The following is a 23465-nucleotide window of genomic DNA, read 5'->3' as shown; positions in this document are numbered from 1 at the left end:
GGTTTGATGGGTGTTAGTGAAGCCTAGGGGCCCCTGGAGGGGGCAAATGATGAATGTGCTTGGCTGCTAACTGAAAAGTTCAAGTGGGATTGACTCAGAGGAGCCTTGGAAGAAAGACCTGGTGACTGGCTTCCAAAGAGCCCTGTAGGGCACAGTTCTCCTTGGATCACTTGGGGTCACCTTGGTGACAGCTGATACACTGATAGAAAGTCTAATGCAAGGAGTCATGAAGGCGTTTCAAATACACATATGAGAAGACGATATTAGAAATAGCTTTTCAAGTAAGGTTAAATAGGAGTTCACTGGTTAGAGAGTGAGGGAAATCAGTCTTCAGGCAGAGTGAGTGCATGAACAAAGGTACAGAAGTATAAAGGTAGACTGCAGAACGGTGGAGTATACAATGGCCTTTGGCATTTTCAAATAATAGATTGCCTATTGCCCCTTCCACCCCCAAAATGAAGAAACAAAGACCCAGCGAGGTCAGGTAACTTCTCCAAGGTGAAATAGAGACGTCGAGCCTATTCTGGAGCCCAGGCTCTCCGCCTCCTTGTAGTCTTTGGAACACTTTCTCCCTCTGAAATGGCTGCGACTGCGTCCATGTTACTTCTTGCATGGCGTTGTCTGTAAATTTTATATTGCTTTACATAGAGCCTGAGAACTTTGCTCGTTCAACATGAATTCTCGTGTGTCAGACTTAGAAGGAAGCAAAGGCTTGCGTTTCTAAGCGGTGAAAAGGTGGGAACTGGCTTCCAGTGATGCATATTCTTGAGACACTTTCTTTCAGGCTTCTGTTTTCATCCTGAATCTTTGATTTTACACATCTTCCCAAGGTTAATTTAAATTGAGGCTAATGTAGGTGTGCTTATTGTCATTTTGGGCCCTAATCAGTTCTGTTCACTGTTTGAAGCTTTAGTTTGATAATCTTATTTAATTAAATATATACATACAAAAGTATTACCTTCATTTCAAAGATGCTTGATTCTTTTTTTGTAATGCTTGATTTTTTTAAATCGCTGTATTAGGGGCTCATACAACTCCTCATAATCCATGCATACCATCAATTGTGTAAAGCACATCTATCTGTACATTCATTGCCCTCATCATTCGCAAAACATTTGCTCTCCACCTAAGTCCCTGGCATCAGCTCCTCATTTTTCGTTGTTTTCTCCTCCAGATTGTTCATCCAGCCTATCGTATTTAGACAGCTCTGCGGAGATAATAACATGCACAAAAACAAGACAGAGCAAAGCCAAGCAACAATATGCAACAAAACAACAACAAACCACTGACAAAGAACAAAGCAAAACACAACAAGAAAGAAGAGCTTGTAGTTAGTTCCAGGATCGTTTGTTGGCCTTTAGGAATGTTTTCCAATCCAGTCTGTTGGGCACCACGCCCTGGCCCCAAAGTCCACCTTCAGCATTCCCTGGGGACCTCGCTGCTCCATTCCCTTGCTGTTCCACTGCACTCCCCCAGCGCTTCGCCTCCCGTGTGTTGGGATCTGGAATCAGGTCGGGCTCAATCCCCACACTGTGTCTCCGTGCCGGCCCCCGCAGGGCCATGGGTCAGTGAGGGGATAATGCTTGATTCTTACAATCCCACCAAGCTGTTACCTGTTTGAGGAGCTCTTCTCCCACCCTGCAAAAAGGAGTCTCAGAAGTAGAGCCAAAGCCTGCTACCAAGTCCCACTGCCAGTCAGTCTCAGAGCTCAACTTCATCACCCGGTCCTCAGTTACTGGGAGCACTGTGTGTTGCTGTGTATACAGAGGTGAACTGGCTCTTACAGAGACTCCGAATTCAAGCTGTGCCCACAGGCCTGACCACAGAGCCGTCCACAAGAGACCACACTCACTTTAAAAGCTTGTGAGAACTGGGCTCTCACTTTATTCCCTTTATTTATTCATTTTCCCAAACAGTATCTAGCTTTATAAATAAAATAGGGAACATCAAAAAGTTTGTAAAAAAGTGAAGTTAAAAAATAAAAATGATGAAAACCATGAGCTTCAGCTCTGAAAATAAACTCCATCAACTAAGTTTAAAACATCTTCAACATTTAGGAATTTTAAAATTCATGTCTTTCTTCCTTCGGAAAATGGCTCACAAGCTATATTCCAGGCCAGCGCCCACCCCAGAGCGCCTCTCCTCTGCTTCCCTAAAGGCACCAGATAGAGACTTAATCGCCCTTAGTCTGAGGAATTTGGAATTCGGAGAATTCCAAGTTGGGATGCCAGAGCACTTTCCTTCAAGAGCACATCTTACTTTTCTGTTTTCCGACCTTTAAGATACCATGGCTCTTATTTCTATTTTTTGTTTGTCCATGGTGCTCTTCCAGGAAAAAAATGAAGGTAAATTTACATAAAGTGAAATGCATACATTTAAAATGTACATTCATTGAGTTTTTTTTTAAGTCTGCCATATCTCAGGAAAACAACATTAAATAAGTGTCCCCTGCTGCATTATGCTACATTAGAAACTGATTTATTTAAAACTCTTAATGCCAAGAGGCATTCCTATTGCTGGGAGCTAGGGTGGAGTCAACAAAACTTGGTTTCTTCTGGTGTTCTCTTACAACACAGATGGAAAATTTTTTATCTTACTAGATGATGTGTTATCCCTTTGATAATGTACTACGTCATTTGTGCCAACACTTACAATATTGCTAAACTATGCCAGGCCAGAACTTCACTCTGCATTTTAATTATGGATGGCCTTGTCCCCTGGAAGGTTTATTTATTTATTTATCTTGCCATATAAAGTGCCTGCTTTCATGGGGTTTAAAGGCATGCAGGCTTGTTCTATTTCTACCCCCCTTTGCACACAAAATATGAGCATACCAGACTGCAGTGAGACAATACTGCAGGTGTTTCAAAGTGATGCCTTTGTTGTATAATCTGCCCAGCACATGAAAGGATGGTTGAGACTCTGAGGAGCGGAAAATTGTCTATTAGTAGTTAATAAAGACATAGTTTCTTTTCTGCATAGTCAGTTAAGAATGGACTGTGCCAGAAGGCCTGGAAATGGGGAAATCATATCCTCATGATTTGGAATTCACATGAATCTGTTTTCACCTCTTGAACCTGCCATGGTCAAGCCAGCCATACGGTGGCCACTCTTCTCTGTTTTGGAAGAAGTCTCTGCATTGCTATTAGAATTCACCGATGAAGCTTACCAAAGTCATTGCAAACTTGGTGGCTTCTGCTTTTAGCTTTATTTCCAATCCTAAAAGAACAGGCTTAATCTCCTTGTAGGTGCTACTCGCTGCCTTTTGTTGCATCTGCCCTCTCTGGGTACTTGAGCCTTAGTCTTGAGTCCTCAATGGACACATTACTGGACAATTTAGCCGCATATCAGGCATACCTCTCTGACATTTGTTGTGTGAAATGTCCACTAAGCGCATCTTGTTTATCGACAGACAGCATATAGTTCTATGGCTCACACTGCTCTGCAGCTGTCTGTTTAGAAAAGAGCAGAAGCCCTTGCCAACCTCCAGTAAGTGTGCATCTCAAAGGCATTGCTCTGTAGAAAAGAATAGAGCTTTCCTCCCTGTTTGGAAATTTGCTAGATTTTTTCCCAAGAGTGGTGGTTTTCAACCTGCAGGTTTGATCCACTAGTGTGGGCCATGAAATCTTTTTTTTTTGTTTTGCTTTAATAAACAGAAATTTATTTTCTCTAATTTAGAATCCTAGAAATCTGAATTCAGAGAGACAGTTCTAGGAGAACGCATTATCTCTTAACTCTTGACAGGGCCGTATAAAGAGAACTGAGGGCCTTGAAGATGGAGAATTCTTGGTCCCTCCTTATTTGCATATTCATTTGTTTGAACTGGAAATGTGCATTATTTTAAATTTATTTTTAAATACTTTTATTAGGGTCTCGTACATCTCTTATAATCATGGAATCATTTTAAAATGAGAATATAAAATGCATCACATGTAAAGGATGGGTATTGTTTTTTGAACATTTTTTATTAACATGGGTATCAAATTGTGAATGTAAAACTATATGCCCTATGTACATTGGTTTTATGAAGCCATTGCTCTGAAGGAGCTTGAAATAGCAGCTTTCCTGTGCATACTATTCAGCATTTATGTCTATGAAGCTCAGAATTTCACACGCTGGATGGTAGTTATAAGACCTTTGGGTAGTGATTCCATGTGATAAATTGCCAGTGGTCATTTTCAAACTCTGAGATCTTACTAAGGCATCTTTGTGTTCACCCTAGCATATAAGTGTAATATGAAATTTTTTTAACCATTTTACTAGGGGCTTGTACAGCTTTTATCACAATCCATCAATCCATTGTGTCAGGTACATTTGTACACTTGTTGCCATCATCATTCTCAAAACATTGTCTTTCTGCTTGAGCACTTGGTATCAGTTCTCCATTTTTTCTCTTCCTCCCCGCCCTCCTTATGAACCCTTGGTAATTTAGAATTATTATTTGGTCATGTCTCTTTTTGTTGTTGTTTACCTCGCCCCCCCCCCCAATTGTTTTATTAGGGGCTCATACAACTCTTATCAAAATCCATACATACATCAATTGTGCAAAGCACATTTGTGCATTCGTTGCCCTCATCATTCTCAAAACATTTGCTCTCCACCAAAGCCCCTGGCATCAGGTCCTCGTTCCTTCCCCTTCCTCCCTGCTCCCCCCCCCCCATGAACCTTTAATAATTTATAAATTATTATTTGTCATATCTTTCTCTGTCCGATGTCTCCTTCACCCACTTTTCTATTGTCCATCCTCCAGGGAGGAGGTCACATGTAGACTCTGGCAATCGGTTCCACCTTTCCAACCCACCCTCCCTCTACCCTCCCAGTATCGCCACTCACACTACTGGTCCTGAAGGGATCATCCACCCTGGATTTCCTGTGTTTCTGGTTCCTAACTGTACCAGTGTCCATCCTCTGGTCTAGCCAGAATTGCGAAATAGAATCGGGATTATGATAGTGGGGGAGAGGTAGCATTTAGGAACTAGAGGAATGTTGTATTTTTCATCTTGCTACATTGCACCCTGTATGGCTGGTCTCCTCCCTGAGACCCTTCTGCCAGGGGATCTACAGTGGCCAACAAATGGGCTTTGGGTCTCCACTCCGCACTCCCCCCCTCATTCACTATGGTAAGATTTTTTGTTCTGATGATGCCTGATCCCTGATCCCTTCGACATCTCGTGATCACACACGCTGGTGTGCTCCTCCTATGTGGGCTTTGTTGCTTATGAGCTAGATGGCCGCTTGTTTACCCTCAAGCCCCCAGGACCCCAGATGCCACATCTTTTGATAGCCAGGCACCATTATCCCTCCTCACCACATCCGCTTATGTACCCGCCCTGTGTTAAGAAAATGGAAAACTGTTGGTGACAAGAAAACAAAATAAAAATATGGTGACAAAGGACCTGTGGATATTGCAAGGATAGCAAGGGTGTTTTATGAGAATTTCATTGGGAAACCACATCCTACCGACCTTACAACCTTGATCTTGTCTCTTCAGATTTCCTTTTGTTCCTAAACTCAACAGTTAGAGAAACAATGAGAGTCACTTGAAGATGCCAGAACTAACTTTTGATGTGCTGTCAATCCAAAAGCACAGAATTCTTCAAGGAACGGTTAGAGAGATGAAAACACTGACTTCACGGTTGTACAGCCCTAGATGGAGGGTGTGCTGAGAAAGGGATAACTTCACGTTTGACTTCGATGGCAATGACTTTCTATCAGTACCCCTTCTTGTCTTCCACTTGTGCTTTCCACCCCATGTCCTCTCTTGCTGTCACTTTGCCTAGCAGTCTTCTGGGCAATAGTCCTTGCAATCTGTAGACAGATGGCACCCAATTCAAATAGCTCTTTTCCTATTTGGAAGTTTGCTATGTTGCTTCTAAAACTTTTCCCAAATGGGATAGATTCAATAGGTTCGTGCATCTCGGAACCTCATCTTTTTGCAGCTCTTTTTCAGGAAACACATAATACTTAGTTTAAGCTAAAAGCAAACAAACCAAGCCAATTCTAATAGGGAAGTAGTTGTACTGAGTTATCTTTCACTCAAACAATTGTTGTTCCCTATTCTCAAGCTTTCCTCCCCGGGAGAGCAAGGCTCTGCTTTGTGCTCTTTGTGATTGTGTTGTCTCCCAGCCTCTTAGCATCAGTTTTACAACCCATCGCACCGTATCCTGGAGGTGCTGCTTAATTCAAAACTTGCCCTACGACGGTTTTCAAGCAAGAGATTGACTTTAGATGGACGCGTGGAAGTGTTATGTTAGGTTCATTTCTGAGAGAACCCAATCCATTAGCCAAATGTAGCCACATTAGACTTGGTTGGGTGGCTGTTCTTACAGATGCTTGGTGCTGGGAGCCCCGAGATTCCTGGGTACTGGTCACGCGCAATCTCAGATCCGAAAGGTTCTGAAAACCCAAAGGTTTCCTTATTTAGTGACTGGACCCTGAGGTGAGTTGGCAAGAAGCCTTTTCTTTATCCCACTTACTGTGAATTACCCATACCATTTCCTGAAGAAGCATTGACAATAGAGGAGTTCCTATTGAGAGCATTAATAGAACACAGCTATCATTTTTGACCCTGTGGAAACCCAGAAAACTGAGTCCTGAAACCTGGTCAAAGGGTTTGGGACCTGGGGTTGTGGGTTGATCACAAATGCTGTGTGTTCTGAACTTGTTAATTTATTTTACTTATCAGTCTGAAGGTGGAAGTAGGCGAGTAGCATTGGGGGACCACTCATTCCTGGTCATAATCCCCTCTCTTGGTCTCAGTGTTGTCTTCTAATATGAAATCATTTTATTGGAGGCTCGTACAACTCATCACAATCCATACATACACCCATTGTGTCAAGCACATTTACACATTTGTTGCCATCATCATTCTCAAAACATTTTCTTGCTACTTGAGCCCTTGACATCAGCTCCTCATTTTCCCCGTTCCTCCCTTCCTCCCTGCTTCCCCCTCTCTCATGAACTCTTGATAATTTATAAATTGTTATTATTTTGTCTTATCTTGCACTGTCCGATGTCCCCCTTTACTCAGTTTTCTGCCGTCCCTGCCCAGGGAGGAGGTTATATGTGGATCCTTGTGCACGGCTCCCAGGGGGTTGTTTTTAAGTGAAACATGTGCCATCTTACTAGCTAGCCAATGTTTGCCTTTTAAGAATGAGCAGGGTAACTCGGCTTCTATTCAGCCTATTTTAAAACCGCGCTCATTGCTCTCCGCTGTCTCTGATCCCCAGGGGAGCACGTCACGTCAAGGTTTAAAAATGAAGTGGAGAGGATGGGGTTTGATATGAACAACGCCTGGAGGATTTCCAACATCAACGAAAAGTACAAGTGAGTTTCCGGGGTCCCCAAGGGCTGTGGAAACCGCAACGCTCATATGCCCTGGAGCGTGTGAACTGGGGCTTCTTTCACAAGTCTCGTGGAGACCTTGAACCTTTTCCCATGACGCTCACTGGAGTGGAAAGTAATTCCTTATTTAACAGAATCCTGGGAATCAGGCTCTCCCCTGGCCTCTGTTGGCCCTGGCACATGGCTGACCAGGTAATGCTGAGTTTCCCTGGAGGTCAGCTGTTTCCAGTGTTCTGATCTCCACGTCACATTTAAGATGAGTGATCTTAGCAAAGCTAAAACATTTAGAAGCTAGTTTTTATGACTATAATTTAACCTGGAGCCTGTGAAATAGGCATCCGTTTTAACTCTATTATCTAAAGGACTTGATCTAAGACAATTCAGTTATTACTGTTCTATCATTAAATATTAATTTAATCTTTATTAAATAGTAAATATTACCTGTTTTCTTAAAGCATAAGTGCTTTGCTGGAGGAAAGCAGTTATATGATTTGGGTGATCTAGGTTTCTATAAAAGAGGGGAAAAAACCTGTCCAGGAGACGTAAACTAACAGATTCTTCTCGTAGAAAGCCCTGCAGCATTGGAGAGCCATTCACCATTCTCCTGCCCTTTGAGTTGCTTCAGATTATGGTTGCTCCTTTATGTGTCAGTCTGTGGCTAGCCAGCGGTGCACGTATTTTTTATTGACAGAACATCACCCTCTGTAGCCCCCAAGCTGAGGACTTGGGTGTTCTAAAGAGGTGGGAGCTCTGGGCCAGTGGTACCTCTGTTGTTCTTGGGGTTTGGTCCAGCCAAGGATGGATATAGAACAGACTGGTGTGCAACCCTCCTTCTCACCCTGGAGACCCCTCCTTCTCACCCTGGAGACGGTTTCAGTCTAATGATCAAGAAATCGTGTAGAGTCGGAAAGCGTTGTTAAAGCTTGTTAGAAAATATTGGCATTCAAAAGTCAGTGATTTTGAAAATCATTAATTCACATGGATTCACAAAACAACTTGCAGTCTTACTAGCTCCCACCTCAAAACACGTCTGCAGGACATTTAAATCCATGCCTGTGGGAAAGAAGGAGATCCAAATTAACCCTTGCTGAAAAGAAAAGGAAAGAGACTCGCGGTTAGAGCAGGAACCTTGATCTCCGTGTCCCGGGTTGTATTTCGGAGTGTATGGGTCGGTGTTGAGAAGTTTGTACAGCTGCTCTTGGTCATAGCGATTATTGGTAAAAGGCGTTTAAGTTCCTAATAATGAATTATTTGGAAATTGAGATCAGGACACACATACAAACAACCCTACAGTGAAAAATTATTAAAAACCAACCAAACACACCGACATACGTGAGCCGTTGTATAAGTGGTATTGCGTGTTTCAGGATGTGGGTTCAAGGCGTTAATGCCTTCACTGTTGGCCTGGGTTAGTCACCTTTAGAGAGGACTGCTCTGTTAAGTAAAACTCCTGCAACACTTCATTCGTTACCCCGCCTTGGCTGTACCACAGCCACTACCGTCCATAATTAAGGGGGGGTATCCCCTGCCCCAAGTACAAACTGTTATGAAATATGGTTTATGAAATCATGGTGAGCAATTTGTTCCCGTTACTAACTCGGCTCGGCGGGGCTGTAACGTGTGTGCAGCATGTATACTTATGTGTACCCACACTAAGGACTCCCTGTCCGTTTCTCATTCTGAACACTTGCAATCATGGCTGCCAGCTCTTCTTCACATGCTTCCTTTGATCGGACGCCTGAAACATTGGGTGTCCCATAGAGGTTTCCCAGAGTCACACTTCTGGAATTGAGCTGGGAACTCCCATGGTTTTTTAAATGGCCTACATAGATTTATCACAACAAAATTACAGTGACGAATGAAGAGACTTCCTTCAGTGCCCCTTTTTCATTGATAAGATTGCCAGATCCCCAAAGTATCCCTTGACACATGAATGGGCTTCACAATGTTTGTAGAGAAATGAAATGAAAAGATAATGGATTTATTTTTATGATCATTTTGAAGCCCCATTCATAAGCATAAATAAAAATGTAAGGCCAACCCATCCTTCTAAAGATGGCAAGGGCTCAAGTAAGGTTCCTTATTGCGGTGTAATTTGCTCTGTGGTATACTCACCTAGTGTTTTTGTCCCCGTCTTCCTGCCTCCCTCTACCTTTCCCTCTCTCTCTCTCTCCCTCCCTCCCCTCGCCCTCATCCCTTCCTCGCTCTCCTCTTCCCCGCTCTTATCTTTCCTGTTAGGCTATGTGGCAGCTATCCACAGGAACTCATAGTGCCCGCCTGGATCACTGATAAGGAACTAGAAAGTGTAGCGAGCTTCAGGTCATGGAAGCGCATCCCTGCTGTTGTCTACAGGTAAGTGAGCCTGGTCATGCCTCTGCTGCTGCCAAGGTGGGAAGGGAAGGGAGGGCTCAGAGAGCCAGTCTGTGTTTATTTGAAACGCTGCTGTTCTAGTAACATACGGTACTCACTGCATCCAGAACACTGGCCGTTTGGGAGGTTGGATAAAAAAAGATACATAGAAGTTTGTAGGACAGTGGAGGCCACCGTGTGAATCATGACAAACTCTGCAGTCTTGAGAAGAATGGGAATTCCAGAACACTTCATTGTGGTCAGGCGGAACCTGTACATGGGTTAGGAGGCAGTTGTGGGGGCAGAACAAAAAGATGGCTGCTTGGCTTTAAATCAGGAAAGTATGTGGCAGGGCTGTTTCCTCTCGCCATACTGGTTCAGTCTGTATGCTGAGGAAGTCGAGTAGCTGGATTACATGAAGAAGAAAGCTGCATCAGAATTGGAGGAAGGTTTTTAACAACCTGCGATATGCAGGTGACACCACCTTACTTGGTGAACATGTGTACCCTTCAAGACTTGAAGCCTTCCGTGTGGATTATAACTCAATGTAAAGAAGACCACAGTCCTCACCACTGGACAGTAAGTAACATCATGATAAACAGAAAAGATTAAGTTGTCAAGGATTTTTGTCTTGCTCTGATCCACAATCATTGCTCATGGAAGCGGCAGTCAAGAAGAAATCAAACACCACATTGCATTGTGTAAATCTGCTGCATAAGACCTCTTTATAAAGTATTGAAAAACAAAGATGTTCCTTTAAGAATTAAGATGTGCCTGAAAACCCGGCAGTTTTAATTGCCTTTCATATACATGTGAAAATTGGACACTGAATAAGGGAGAGTGAAGAAAAAGTGATTCATTTGAACTCTGGTGTTGGTGAAGAATACAGAAAGTACCCAGGACTGTCAGAAAGCACAGGCTTCTGCCCTGGAATAAGTACAACCGCTGCTTCTTGGAGCAGTCACAGTGAGACCTGGTCTCATGCACTGTGGACACGGTGTCAGGAGAGAACAGTCCCTGCAGAAGGACATCATGTGTGGGTAAGTGGAGGGGGGTGGGGGCAGCGAGACAGAGGAAGGCCCTCAACCAAGGGATGACGCAGCGCTGCAACAGTGGGCTCAAACAGGAACAATTGCAAGGGTGGGGCAGGACGGGACAGTGTTCTCTTCTCATGTACTTGGGGTCAGTGTGAGCCGGAACTAACCTGATGGCACCTCACAGAGAAAGGCCAGAATGGAAAGGACCAAGGGCAAAAAGCAGCACCTCAAACGCTAGAATATGCTCGAGCCTTGGAGGACGATGAGGATTTAAAAACATTTTTATCAAAAGGTCGTTTTATTGGGGGTGCCATACATCCATTGGATCAAGCATATTTGTACATATGTTGCCATCATTATTTTCTGAACATTTACTTTCTATTTGAGCCCTTGGTATCAGCTCCCCCCTCCCCCAATGACCCCTTGATAAAAGATGAGGATTTTTATCCCAGCACTGTGTAACAGTGACTTTGAAAACAAATTGCTTCAATTTGTCCAGCTGTGATTGGAAGAGAGCATTTAATCATGTGGGCCCTCTAGACCATCTTTGATACTTGTCCTGCTCGCCCCTTTGCAATACAAGTGGTGCCCTCGCGAGAGTGTGAGCAAGGTGACGGCTCATTGTCGGGGAGCATTCATCAGCTCGCTTCTTCCAGAGGCACTGAGTTTAGACCTTGGCTTTACTGAAATGCTGGAACAATACGTAGCTAAGAAGATGACACACACAGAGGCAGAGTAGCAAGGAAAAGTGGCTCCTGATCCAGGGAGAGTTCGCCCTGTGCTTGCTGGAATTTTGACATGGGGGAGCATCGGATGTCGAGAAAGATGGCGTTTTCCGTTCTTTTTGGAAGGGCTGGCAGTCATTTTCCTAGGTGTTCTTCCCTGATCCAAGCTTCACAAGTGGATCGGCACAGGGAATGGCTTCTATAACACTTGCCCTGACCAGAGGGAGAGAGATGAGTGGCAAGGAGCTCGACCATCTGTCGATGGGGTGCCACAGAATGTTACTTTGTAGTCAGTGGGAGCGATACTGCAAGCATTGGCGTGGATATCTCCTGTGGGCTCTTTTCATGATCCAGTGGCTGTGGCTCTGCTGTCAAAACAGCCCGGTAACATTTTAAGCAGGGGTTCCCTTATTCTGGACCTGTTTCAGATGGCGGCTCCTTGTAATGTTCAGGCTCCCATTTCATTTTTCCAATTTGCCAACTTTTTGGACTCTATAAGCTTATGCCAAACATAGGGCTGAATTAGTAGTTTTCTGCACCATGGGGGCATTCCATTGAAATACTGAGATTGCAGGCAAGGGATTCTTCTCCGGAATTCCCACTGAAGTAACGGGTTCATTAATCCACCGAAGGCACATCGAAATCTATTAAGATTTTGGTCTCAGTTTTCATCACTTTTGTTTTTAGAAACCCCTAGAAAAGTAGGTTGCCAAATTTACCTATCACTCAAGTATGAAGGATGACAAAGGAATTCAAGGGTGCTGAAAGCTGGGGGAGGATTGATGAGTCAGCATCTCCACTGGGGAAAGCAGCCTGCTACTTGAAGGGGTCCCACAGCTGTGTTAGATCAGCAGGTCCTGGCAGGTGACTTGGATCATGATCATAAAGGGGAAGGTGTCTCCTTTTCAAAGAGGCTTTTGGGGAATTCTTGGCAGAGAACCCTAAGAGTTGAAGCTAGAGAAAGATGTTAGACTGTAATAAAACATGGGCACCTCCTTTTCCTTCAAAAAATTCAACTCATTGGAAAGGTATGAGTCTCCCTGGCATGTATATAAACAAAAGAAATACATTGAGTTTTTCAGAGTCGATCTCTCAACAAATTAGACAGAAAAGTGTTGGGAGTAGTCGGTGTGGGAATCCGTCAGGCCTACAGGAGTCTGCGTCTGTCTCAGAACATGCATCAGTAGCTCAGCTAAAGCTGTGCTGCTGCATCTGAGAGCTGCATCTGCGGTGTGGAAGAATGTTTGGGCTTGGTCCTCTTCCAGAGCGAGGACATTCAGCCTCCGCAGCAGGAGGCCAAGTCCCACGTGTGTTCACAGGATTTCATTGTCTGTAGGTGGCAGTATTGATTCCTAGGGTGCTAGCAGCAGCCGCAAGTGCACAGTGCCACCGATTAACACTTTGTCCTACTGTGTGGGAGAGCCCTTTGCTAGTGTGATTTCTGCCTTCACCAGTCGATCTAACAGCAAGATGGTGAGATGGCGGCTGGCTGGGGAACTTGCCTCCCTGGCTGAGTTAGAGATATAGGTCGCCCATTTCTATATCAAATTGAAGTGTTCATGTTTTATAGGGAACTCATTCATTGAACATCTATGTTGTATACTCTTAGCTGGGTCTGTTAAAATGATGCGAACGCTCTTCTTTAGTCTTTTTTAGCTGGCATCAGTGTGAGAGCCCTCGCAGCACAGTGCTCAAGGTGCTAGGTCGCCAGCAAAAAACCAGCCAGACAGACCTGTCAGCCACTCGCTAGAGAAAGATATGATGTCTGCTTCTGTCAAGATTTTCAGCCTGGGGAACTCTATGGGGGCATGTCTACCCTGTTCTCTTGGACCACTCACGCCAGGTTGGAATCGACTCAGTGGCAATGCGTTTGGTTTGGGGTATTAACATGCAGTTTGAAGTATTTTAGAGGGCGAGGGAAGTGTCAGTGCACATTGCAAACTGCCCAGATGAAATTTAGGAATGCGCAGTGATTAAACTGCTTGGCTGCTAACTGAAAGGTCAGAAGTTCAAACCTAGCAGCACCTCCTTGGGAGAAAAACCCTGGGATGTGTTCCTGTAAAGATTGCTGCCTAGGAAGCCTCTGAGGCTGTTGACTAGCTCCTTTAAGTCAGAATTGATGACTCAGTGGGCACAACAACCGAATGCCAATGGCTTTTAAAACCCAAGGCCCAGGCTCTTCTCCAGCACTGCTGGGAACTACTGCCCAGAAAGAGGAGACTCTTCTGTCAAGGTTTGGGGTCCTTTCACACAGTGGTTACCCTGCACCGATTCATGCTTGTAGGCATTTTAAGAGTGACATGGCTTTATTTCCTGTCCCGTGGATCCTGGAGGAGAGAGTGGGAATTGGGGGGACAAGAGACACGGAGAATGGAGACAAGACAGCAGCCTGATCAAATCTTGTTTATTGAACAAAGGGTTACAGCTTATATGGGCCAGGGAAAGGGAGACATCCGTTGCATATATAAATTAGGCTACTTTGGTGATGGACCAACCAGGGAGTTCGGGGGAGTGCGCCCTGTTGGCTTCCAGTCTTCAACCAGGTACACGAGTGGCATGTTTATGCAAATCAAGTGCAGGGGAAGACAATCTTTTACCCAATCAAGGGGAAGCAGGACATAGGTGCTTATCTAAAGAGCATCACACCTTGTTTGCTTTAAACTCTATAGCTGCAGTGCTCTATCACGTAGGCTGGGGTAGAAGAATGCCCAGAGCTCAGGCTAATAAATTCCAAGTAATTGCCGGGCCTCATGGCTCCGGACAGGTCCTAATAAATTCCAAGTAATTGCCGGGCCTCATGGCTCCGGACAGGTCCTAATAAATTCCAAGTAATGGCTGGGCCTCATGGCTCCGGACAGTTTCCTAATAAATTCCAAGTAATTGCCGGGCCTCAATTGGGCTCCACTTAGTAGTTGAGCATGTTGGTAATGTTACACAAGTCATTCTCACTACTTAGCTTTACCCACGAAGGAGAATTTTAAACCTACAAGCAAGCTAGTAGCTCCAGTAGAATTTTGTTATTTCCAGACTTAATCTATTGCTTGTGAGGTTTAGGTCTAAAAACAAATACCTTACATTATTCTGTGTGTGTGTGTGTGTGTGTAACAATGTTTTATTTAACTCAGAGTTATAGGCAATATACCAGCTGCACTCATATACAAGTGCAAACAAGTCCATAAGGGCCATAGTATAACCTCAAGGATATCCCACCTGAATTTTGAGACAATCTTAATAAAGTTGATGCATTGATCACTAATGACAAGACTAGACAAGTTGTGGGATTGTATCATGAACACCATAAATGAAGAAAACAAAGGGTCATTGAAGAAACAAGAAATTCCCAAAATGAATGTCAGAAGAAACCCAGAAACTTGCTCATGAACATAAAGTAGCTAAAGCAAATGGAAAAAATGATGAATTAAGAGTGGAACAGAAGATTCCAAAGGAGAATTCAAGAGGTCAAACAAAGTAAATCATTATAGTGAAATATGCAAAGATCTGGACTTAGAAAACCACAGGGAAAGATCATGCTTAGAATTTTCAAGCTGGGGGAATTGCAGGGAAAAAAATCAATATTGGTGGGTTTATGGGCAAGATATTGAATGATGCAGGAAACATCTAAGGAAGATGCGGTCAATTCCCATTTCCCCCCAGCTGTTAGGTAACTATTAATCGAATTTCTCTCTCTCCCATATTTGCTGCTTCTCTGGAGACTTCATGTAAACAGAATCCTCCAATATGTGGTGTGGTCTTTTGCAACTGGCTTGGTTCTTTGTGATATACTGTTGCCAAAGCATTGGACTTCTAATGCAAGTCTTCGTTCAGATCCACCAGCCATTCCATGGAAGAAAGAGGAAGTGGTCTGCTCCCATAACGGTTTATAACCTTGGAACTTGAAGGTAAACAAGCAACCATCTAGCTTGGAAGCAGTAAAGCCCACATGGAAGAAGCACACCAGCCTGTGTGATCATGAGATGTCAATGGGATCAGGTATTGGGCATCAAAGACCCAGAACAAAAAAATCATATCATTGTGAATGATGGGGAGTGAGGAGTGGAGACCCAAAGCCCATCTGTAGACAATTGGACATCCCCTTGCAGAAGGGTCACAAAGAACAGATGAGCCAGTTAGGGTGCAGTGTGCCACCGATGAAACATACAACTTTCCTCTAGTTCTTAAATGACCCCTCCCCAATTCTACCTTACAAATCCAGGTAGACCAGAGCATCTACACGGGTACAGATAAGAGCTGGAAACACAAGGAATCCAGGACAGATAAATTCCTTGGAACGAATAATAGGAGTAGCGATACCAGAAGGGTAAGGTGAGGGGAGAAAGGGAACCAATCACATATAGCCTCCTCCCTGGGGAACAGACATCAGAAAAGTGGGTAAAGGGAGACATTGGACAGTGTAAGATGACAAAATAATAATAATTTATAAATTATCAAGGGTTTGTGAAGGAGGGGCAAACTGTTTTCAAGGGCTCAAGTAGAAAATGTTTTGAAAATGATGCAACATATGTAGAAATGTGCTTGACACAATGGATGTATGGATTGTGATAAGAGCTATATGAGCCCCCAGTAAAATGATTAAAAAAAAAAAAAAAAGATTTGTAGCCTCGGAAACCCTCAGTACGGTGTGCTGTGAGTCCGAATGAACTCGATGGACTCCATGCAGTCGGTTTTCTTTCCCTTAGTGTAGCCTTTTCAAGATTCATTCGTATTGGAGCATGTATCCCAACTTCATTCCTTTGTATTACCAAATCATACTATAACTTTTTAAAGTGCTAAAATGGTTTGATCAGAAAAAACTTGTTTTTCCCTCAACTTTAAAGTATTTTTAAATTGTTGAAAGTATATATAGCAAACCACATAATAGTCCAGCAATTTTTACATGTACAATTCAGTGTTACTGATGATATTCCTCAAGCTGTGTGATCAAGTGGCACCCTCCTCTTACGAATTCCTGTTCCCCTGTCACACAAATGCACTGTCCCCTAACTTTCTGGGTGTCCCCCGAGGTGCGCTGTCAGTTTGATCTCTCGTGGGAGAGATAGTTGCTTCAAAGAGCATGATGTTCAGGCCAAACAAAATGTTCTTCACTAACTACGCTGCTTGTTGGGTGGCTTAAAGTAGACTTCGGGGTATATTTTCAATTTAATGTATCCTGGGACAACAGTTTTGGAAGTGTATCCAACCTCAAAGACTGAGCTGTATAAGAAATTGGAAGTCTATTCTGTATTTCTCCCTTTTGATCAGGATTCTGTATGGAAATGTAGTGGTACCAGGGCACCATCCCTTCCTTCAGCCACAGGGTGAAAGGAGGCAGTTGTTCACATAGGCAATTAGCCCCACTTTCCAATTCCTCCTCTTAGTTCCGCTTTCTCTGCTGCTCCAGGCAAATGGAGTCCAATTGTTGTACCTTGAATGGCCACTTGCAAACTTTTAAGACCCCGGGAATTACCCAATGAGGTAGAACAGAAACATTAACACCCCACATACAAAAAAATACTAGGCTAGTTACCTGGCACGTCCCATGAAACCCCGATCCCCCACACCCTCCAACCCAAGAAACCAAATCTCAGGAAGCTTTCCTTTGCTTATTCATAAGCTGCCTCTACAACTGTACACATACATTCTCTCTTTAAAAAGAAAAAAGATCACATATTGCTAATTCAAATGTTTACAGGTATATGAATATTGATAGCAATTATGTAATTGGTTGAAAAGCCTGGGGTTTAATAGTATCTTAAAGTAAACCAGGCAAATGATTTTTGATCTGTCTTGAAAAAGATTTCTAGGTGCACGGGGCAGAAAGGCTTAAGCTGTTCTTCCAGTCTGAGAATGGGGAGTGGGTCCACTGAGCCGCCGTCCTAGATAAAGAGCAGGTGATTTGTGGCGTCTCATCAGATTCTGTGAAGCAGTAGGGGCCAGGTAAGTGTTTCAGGACTTAAAGAGGAAGAATGGCTCCTGGTTCAGAAATACAGTCCCAAGGCAGCTGTGAGGGCTCGCTTGCTGCATGGACCTCTGCAGCCCACGAGGAAACAGCTCTTTTCTCTGCTTCAGCATCTGTTTGTCAGAACAGTCTGGGTTCTGTAGTAAAAGGGGAGGAATTGCTGCCTCATTGTTGGGTAACTGAACTGTTAATGTTTTAAACTTGATTTTCTAAAAACTAATTTAAGTATTTAGTGAACGAATTTTAATTGACACCAAGAGAAAACTTACCATTTTACCAGTTAGTTTAAAATAGTTCCAGGTAGGTCATATGATGTCTCCTTGTAGATAGTTAAGATTTTCACCTTCGGACATACTGAAAAGCCGACGCTAACCAGGCACTTACTTAGCTAAGGTGTTAGGTATCTGAAGTCGACTTCCTCACATGGCCTGGGAGCAGGAGTGGCGGCAGCTGGGACGGGTACAGTTGTTGGTCTCTTGCCCCCTGCACAGGCACCAGAGCAACGGAGCAGTCATTGCCCGCTGTGGACAGCCGGAGGTCAGCTGGTGGGGCTGGCGGAACGCCGACGACGAACACCTGGTGCAGTCTGTGGCCAAAGCTTGTGCCTCCGACTCCCGGACCAGTGGCAGCAAACTCTCAGCTCGGAACAGCCCCAGAGACTTTCCCACAGGGGCAGACCTTTCGGATGTCGAGTTTGGTAAGGAATTTTCCCTGGGAGGGTCTTTAATTGCAGTGCATCTCAGGACTTCTCATTTTCTTTAGACCAGTCTTTCACAGGGGATACAGGGAGGCTTCAATCCACCGGATTGTTTGAGGAGTTGTGGGCTGGCAAAGAACCAGGAGACTTTGTTCCAAACGTGTTTTCAGAGGCTGTAGGTCCTTTGTTGTCTTTCTTGCCACTGTGGCTAGAAAGGAAGATTTATTAGACTGGGTCCTTGCAGCTTCTGCAGACCCAAGGGAAGGGATTCCTGATGGGAACTGAGGAGCAGAAGGAGACTGGGCGACAAGGAGCCCAGCTGTGGTCTGGAAGTTGGTTTTGGACAGGAAATGTTCGTCAGCTTTTATGAGAAGTCAAACTAGAGACGAGAGAAGTCCTATGTATGGAGGGTTTGGTTGTGTCACTGCAGTACTGTAATGTACACCCTTATCTCCTATTTTCCTGCTGTTCTGTGGAGAAAAGAGTTCATTTGCTTTTTTCCTTGTGTCCTGCCTCCACCCCACCCCACCACCAATCTCTAGATTCCTCTCTGTCAAATGCTTCAGGAGCAGAGAATTTAGTCATCCAACCACAGAAACTTTTAATCTTGGATGCACGCTCCTATGCAGCAGCTGTGGCAAACCGAGCCAAAGGTGGAGGCTGTGAATGCCCAGGTGAGTTCTACGGGGCTCACCCATGAGGCTCTGTCCTTGTGGGTCCAGTCCATCCCCAACTCAGACCTAGTTCTCCATGTGAAAGGAGAGCCAACCATGCTCCTCAGCCGCTCACAGTCCTTTTGGGGGGAATTGTAGTGGGGGCGGACGGGCACTGAAACCAAATAGTCGTTCTGCCCCATTTAGTTTTAGAAAACCCTCTCTCATTCATGTTTGGAGCCCTTATTTTATTTTTAAAAAATCATTTTATTGGGGGTTCTTACAACTCTAATCACCATCCATCCATCCATTGTGTCAAGCACATTTGTACATTCGTTGCCCTCATCATTCTCAAAACATTTGCTTTCTGCTTGAGCCCTTGGTATCAGCTCCTCATTTCTTCCTCTTCCAGCACCCCTTTCCCCATTAACCTTTGATAATTTATAAATTATTATTATTTTGTCATGTCTTACACTGTCTGGCGTCTTCCTTCACCCATTTTTCTGTTGTCCGTTCCCCAGGAAGGGGGTTATATGTAGATCTTTTTAATCAGTTCCTCCTTTCTACCCAACCTTTCCTCTACCCTCCTGGTAGCGCCACTCTTAACATTGAGAGGTTGATCTGTCCTGCATTCCCTGTGTTTCCAGTTCTTATCTGTACCAGTGTACATCCTCTGGTCTAGTCAGATTTGTAGAATAGAATTGGGATCAGGATAGTCGGGGGAGGGAGGGGAGAAAGCTTTTAAACACTAGAGGAAAGTTGTATGTTTCATCGTTGCTACACTGCACCCTTCTGTAAGGGGATGTTCAGTTGCCTACAGATGGGCTTTGAATCTCCATTCTGCACTCCCACTCATTCACAATGATAAGATTTTTTGTTCTTTGATGCCTGATACCTCATCCCATTGACACCTCACGATCACACACAGGCTGATGTGCTTCTTTCATGTGGGCTTTGCTGCTTCTTAGCTAGATGACCACTTGTTTATCACCAAGCCTTTTAAGACCCCAGACACTGTATCTTTTGATAGCTGGGCACCATCAGCTTTCTTCACCACATTTGCTTATGCACCTGCTTTGTCTTCAGCGATCGGGTTGGGAAGGTGAGCATCATGGAATGCCAGTTTAATAGAACAAAGTGTTCTTGCACTGAGGGAGTACTTGAGTGGAGGTCCAATGCCCATCTGCTACCTTAATACTAAACTTATAAATATATGCACATAGATATATTTCCCCATCATCATATATAAATATATTTACATATGTACATGCCTGTATTCAGACCTCTGTAAATGCCCTTTGGCTCCTAGCTCTTTCCTCTATTTCCTTTTACTTTCCTCTTGTCCCACTATCATGCTCAGCCTTCATTTGGGTTTCAGTAATTCCTCTCGGTTACATTGCCTTTGATCATTCCCTACCAACACCCTTCTTGCCACAGAATTTTGATCACTTGTTGTTCATTTGTCCCTGGGCTTGTTAACACCACTTCCTTTCTCCCACCTCCCCCTCTCCCATGTACACTCTGGAGCAGTTAAGCCCGTTGTATTCTCTTCCAGATTGTTTATCCTGCCTATCTTATCTAGATAGACCTGCAGAGATAATAGTGTGCACAAAAACAAGGCAGTGCAAAACAAAGCAACAAAAGAAAACAACAAACCGATGACAAAAAAGAGAAAAACCTGTAAATAGTTCAAGATCTGTTTTATGACCTTTAGGAGTGTTTTCTCATCAAGTCTGATGGGGTGTCATGCCTGACCCCACAGTCTATTTCTGGTATTCCCTCAGGACTTCGTTACTCTGTCCCCCTCGCTGTTCTGTTGCACGCCCTTAGTGGTTTGCCTCTGTGCAGTGGGATCAGATCGGGTGCCATTCCCGCACTGTGTTGGAGCCCTTATTTTAATGGCTCAGATTCTTGGCCTTCTAAGAGCTATCTGCTGTCTTTGACAGTGGATATAGTCATCGCGTGTCTTATGGAAAACGCACATGGCTTCTGCTTAGAACACCTGACATGGGAAGTAAGGCAGTACATACTGAATCCCAGCAAAGTGCCTCTATTCTGACTTCTAACACTCCTGCCATTTGAGGGCTGGCTTTCCCTGATAAGAGACCCTTTGAGGTGCAGTCGTGTGCTGATTGAGCAAGAAAAGTTCCCCGGCCCCCTTTCCAGATGTAGTCTAAGCTGGGAATTGAAAGCCATGTATCAAGGGGTGAAATGAAGGCATCTTTCTGCCGGGTTCTTGTCCAAAGAACAGAGATTCTTGAGCCATGAGTTAAATGAGATGCAAGGAGTAAATTCAGAAAGAGAGAGGGGGGAGGGAGGGAGGGAGGGCGGGAGAGAGAGAGAAGCTTATAAACCCATCTTTTAAACAAACCCCGTCACCTTCAAAACTCCAGCCTTCCTGGTTTCTCCCATTTTGCAAGGACAGCTCCCCCGAGCAGTGCTTCCTCCTGTAACAGAGGACTCGAAGAACAGTGAGCCGTCCAGACGTTGCAGTGTCGTTAGTCAGCAGCTGCGGGGTGTTTGTTTATAGCCAGTTTGCGTCTTTGAAACGGACCGTGCCGGTTTTACATTCACCGTAATTGTGTTCTCTTTACTGTCTCTCTCTAGAGTATTACCCGAACTGTGAAGTGGTGTTTATGGGGATGGCAAACATTCATTCTATTCGGAGGAGCTTCCAGTCCCTGCGGTTGCTGTGCACACAGATGCCAGATCCGGGAAAGTAAGATCTGGCCTTGCCTTTCGTTTTGCATGACTCTTTTAAAACATGAGTTTGGGAGTGCTAAACCTTCCACTTCTTGGTAAACGTCAGCTCTCGTCGGCCTGCTTGTGGAAGCAACATGGCTGCAGAGGAAAAGCCGGCTCTCAGAACGGTTTTGAAACGTGGCCACAGTGCAAACCTCAGCCCTCGAGCCGAGGCGGTGCCTTTGGGTTTTTCTTGCAACCTCTCTGTTTCTCCCAGCTCGTTTTTGGTCCCTAGGACTGCCCATCCTCTGGGTTCTGATGCCGTGCAATGACTTCTCTCTGCTCTGAGCTGGGAGGCTACCCTGTGGAAACTCATCTCTTCATTCCTTGTGAAAAGAACTAAGTACTCTTTAAACTTGCCGTAAGGTCATTTCCTTTTCCATCTGCTTTTGATTTCTCACCTCCCCTCCCCTGCCTTATTTACTAAAGAGATCACGTGTTTTGGTATAGCTTATTAAGAACGAATGACTGGCCTTTGCTGTGAAGAACGTGGAACTACATCCCTTCCCCAAAGAAGTGGTTTGAATACAAGCTAAATTAGGAGGACTGCTCTGAAATAGAGGGCGGATGAATGGCCATTTAAAACCCTGCTTTGTGCGCTTGTAGGAGCCCTGAGGTGATGCCAGAGAAGATAGAGCTTTCTCTTCACTGCCGTTTGGCTTGGAACCCTGTGCTGCCTGCCCGGGTTCTAGTCGGTAGAGCTGGCCACACCGAGTTTTGCTACTGTATTTGCTTTATGAAGTCAGGTGCCAGCTAGAGCCTCTGCTCTGGCTCACGGGTGGCACAGGTCAACTCATCCCAGTTGCAACCAGCCCAGAGAGTAATAGGCACTCATCCTCTGGGCAAAGCCTCACCGAAGAAGTGAGCATGCTGCTCGTCGTTGGAGATTAGACTTGGATCTGCCACCTCCTCTCCAGGGCCCAGCTGGGAACGTGCTCTCCTGGAAGACAGGGCATAGAAAGGACTGGCTGAGGACTCAGTACATCTGCCACGATCACACCTACCTTTAGCCAAGTGCCTTTATCACTGTGGGCCTGTTTTCTGAGGTAGGAAATGAAAGGGATAGAACCAATATTTAGATGATCCCCAGGGCACCTTTCCTATTTTAAAAGCTATTTAAAAAAATAAATTTTAAGAGCTGTTTTAAAAAAGAAAACAGGCTATTTTATTAAGGAAGAAGGCAATGCTTTGTATTTGGCAGCCAATCATAATGCAGTGTGGAGCTTCCCTTGAGTTTAAAACGGAAGCTAGGGCTGTGATGGATTCAGCCGTAAGTAAGCCCCCTTCTCTGTTGGGGGTGGTGGAAGGCAGGGGAGCTATAGCTGTGCTGCAGTGTGAGACACGCACATGGGCGTGTGGATGGAGGCTCCCAGCAGCTCTGCCGTTGGCACAGTTGGAGTGCAGCGTCTGCTGTACATGGGCAGTACCAGCTGGTATGTAGTATAGATCAGTCCGGCTCAGGCTCAATAGAGCCTGTTTACCATTTCTGTAGGCCAAAAGAGTTACATTCCCCTAAGGCTTATCTTTTACTTCCTTTAAAGACGATGTGAGGAATGAGGAAAATTATTTGACCAATCCGCACAAATATGTTTCTGAGGTACCTAGTAGAAGATAGAAACTCTGACCACTAGATTTTGGCTCCCAATAGACTTGCAACTCATGAACACCTATGAGTCCTGACTGTCTGCTCGATGCTGTGCTGGTGGTTTAGCTGGGAGGGAGACAGTCTAAGCCCCAGGAGGGCACGCGGTCTGGTTGGTAGACCAAACTCATCCATGTGAAACCAGTGCTTTCACACGGCATTCTGTTGTCTGCCTACAATGGGTTGGCAGACTTAGGAGACGGGAAGAGCCAATCCTGCCCTCACAACAATTTAAAAATGACGCAAGGACCACAAATGTATTTTCCCGATGAAACCATTGCCTGAATAGCAGTTTGATACTCGTTTTCACTTTTATTTCA

At 44.6% G+C, this 23465-nt stretch overlaps 1 protein-coding gene across 8 annotated transcripts in view; it reads left to right on the top strand.

The window, feature by feature from the left end:
• The window catches only part of MTMR3 (myotubularin related protein 3), a 155714-nt gene that overhangs the window by 115537 nt on the left and 16712 nt on the right, over positions 1-23465 (top strand). For all 8 annotated transcript variants that reach the window (XM_075534692.1, XM_075534694.1, XM_075534690.1 and 5 more), the window contains 5 exons: positions 7230-7326; positions 9583-9696; positions 17903-18108; positions 18651-18782; positions 21369-21480. In XM_075534692.1, the coding sequence (XP_075390807.1) occupies positions 7230-7326; positions 9583-9696; positions 17903-18108; positions 18651-18782; positions 21369-21480 (661 nt within the window). The remainder of the gene's footprint in view (positions 1-7229; positions 7327-9582; positions 9697-17902; positions 18109-18650; positions 18783-21368; positions 21481-23465) is intronic.

The sequence above is a fragment of the Tenrec ecaudatus genome, chromosome 16 (genome assembly GCF_050624435.1).
Source record: "Tenrec ecaudatus isolate mTenEca1 chromosome 16, mTenEca1.hap1, whole genome shotgun sequence".
Lineage (NCBI taxonomy): Eukaryota > Metazoa > Chordata > Mammalia > Afrosoricida > Tenrecidae > Tenrec > Tenrec ecaudatus.
This window is presented reverse-complemented; position numbering and strand designations above follow the sequence as displayed.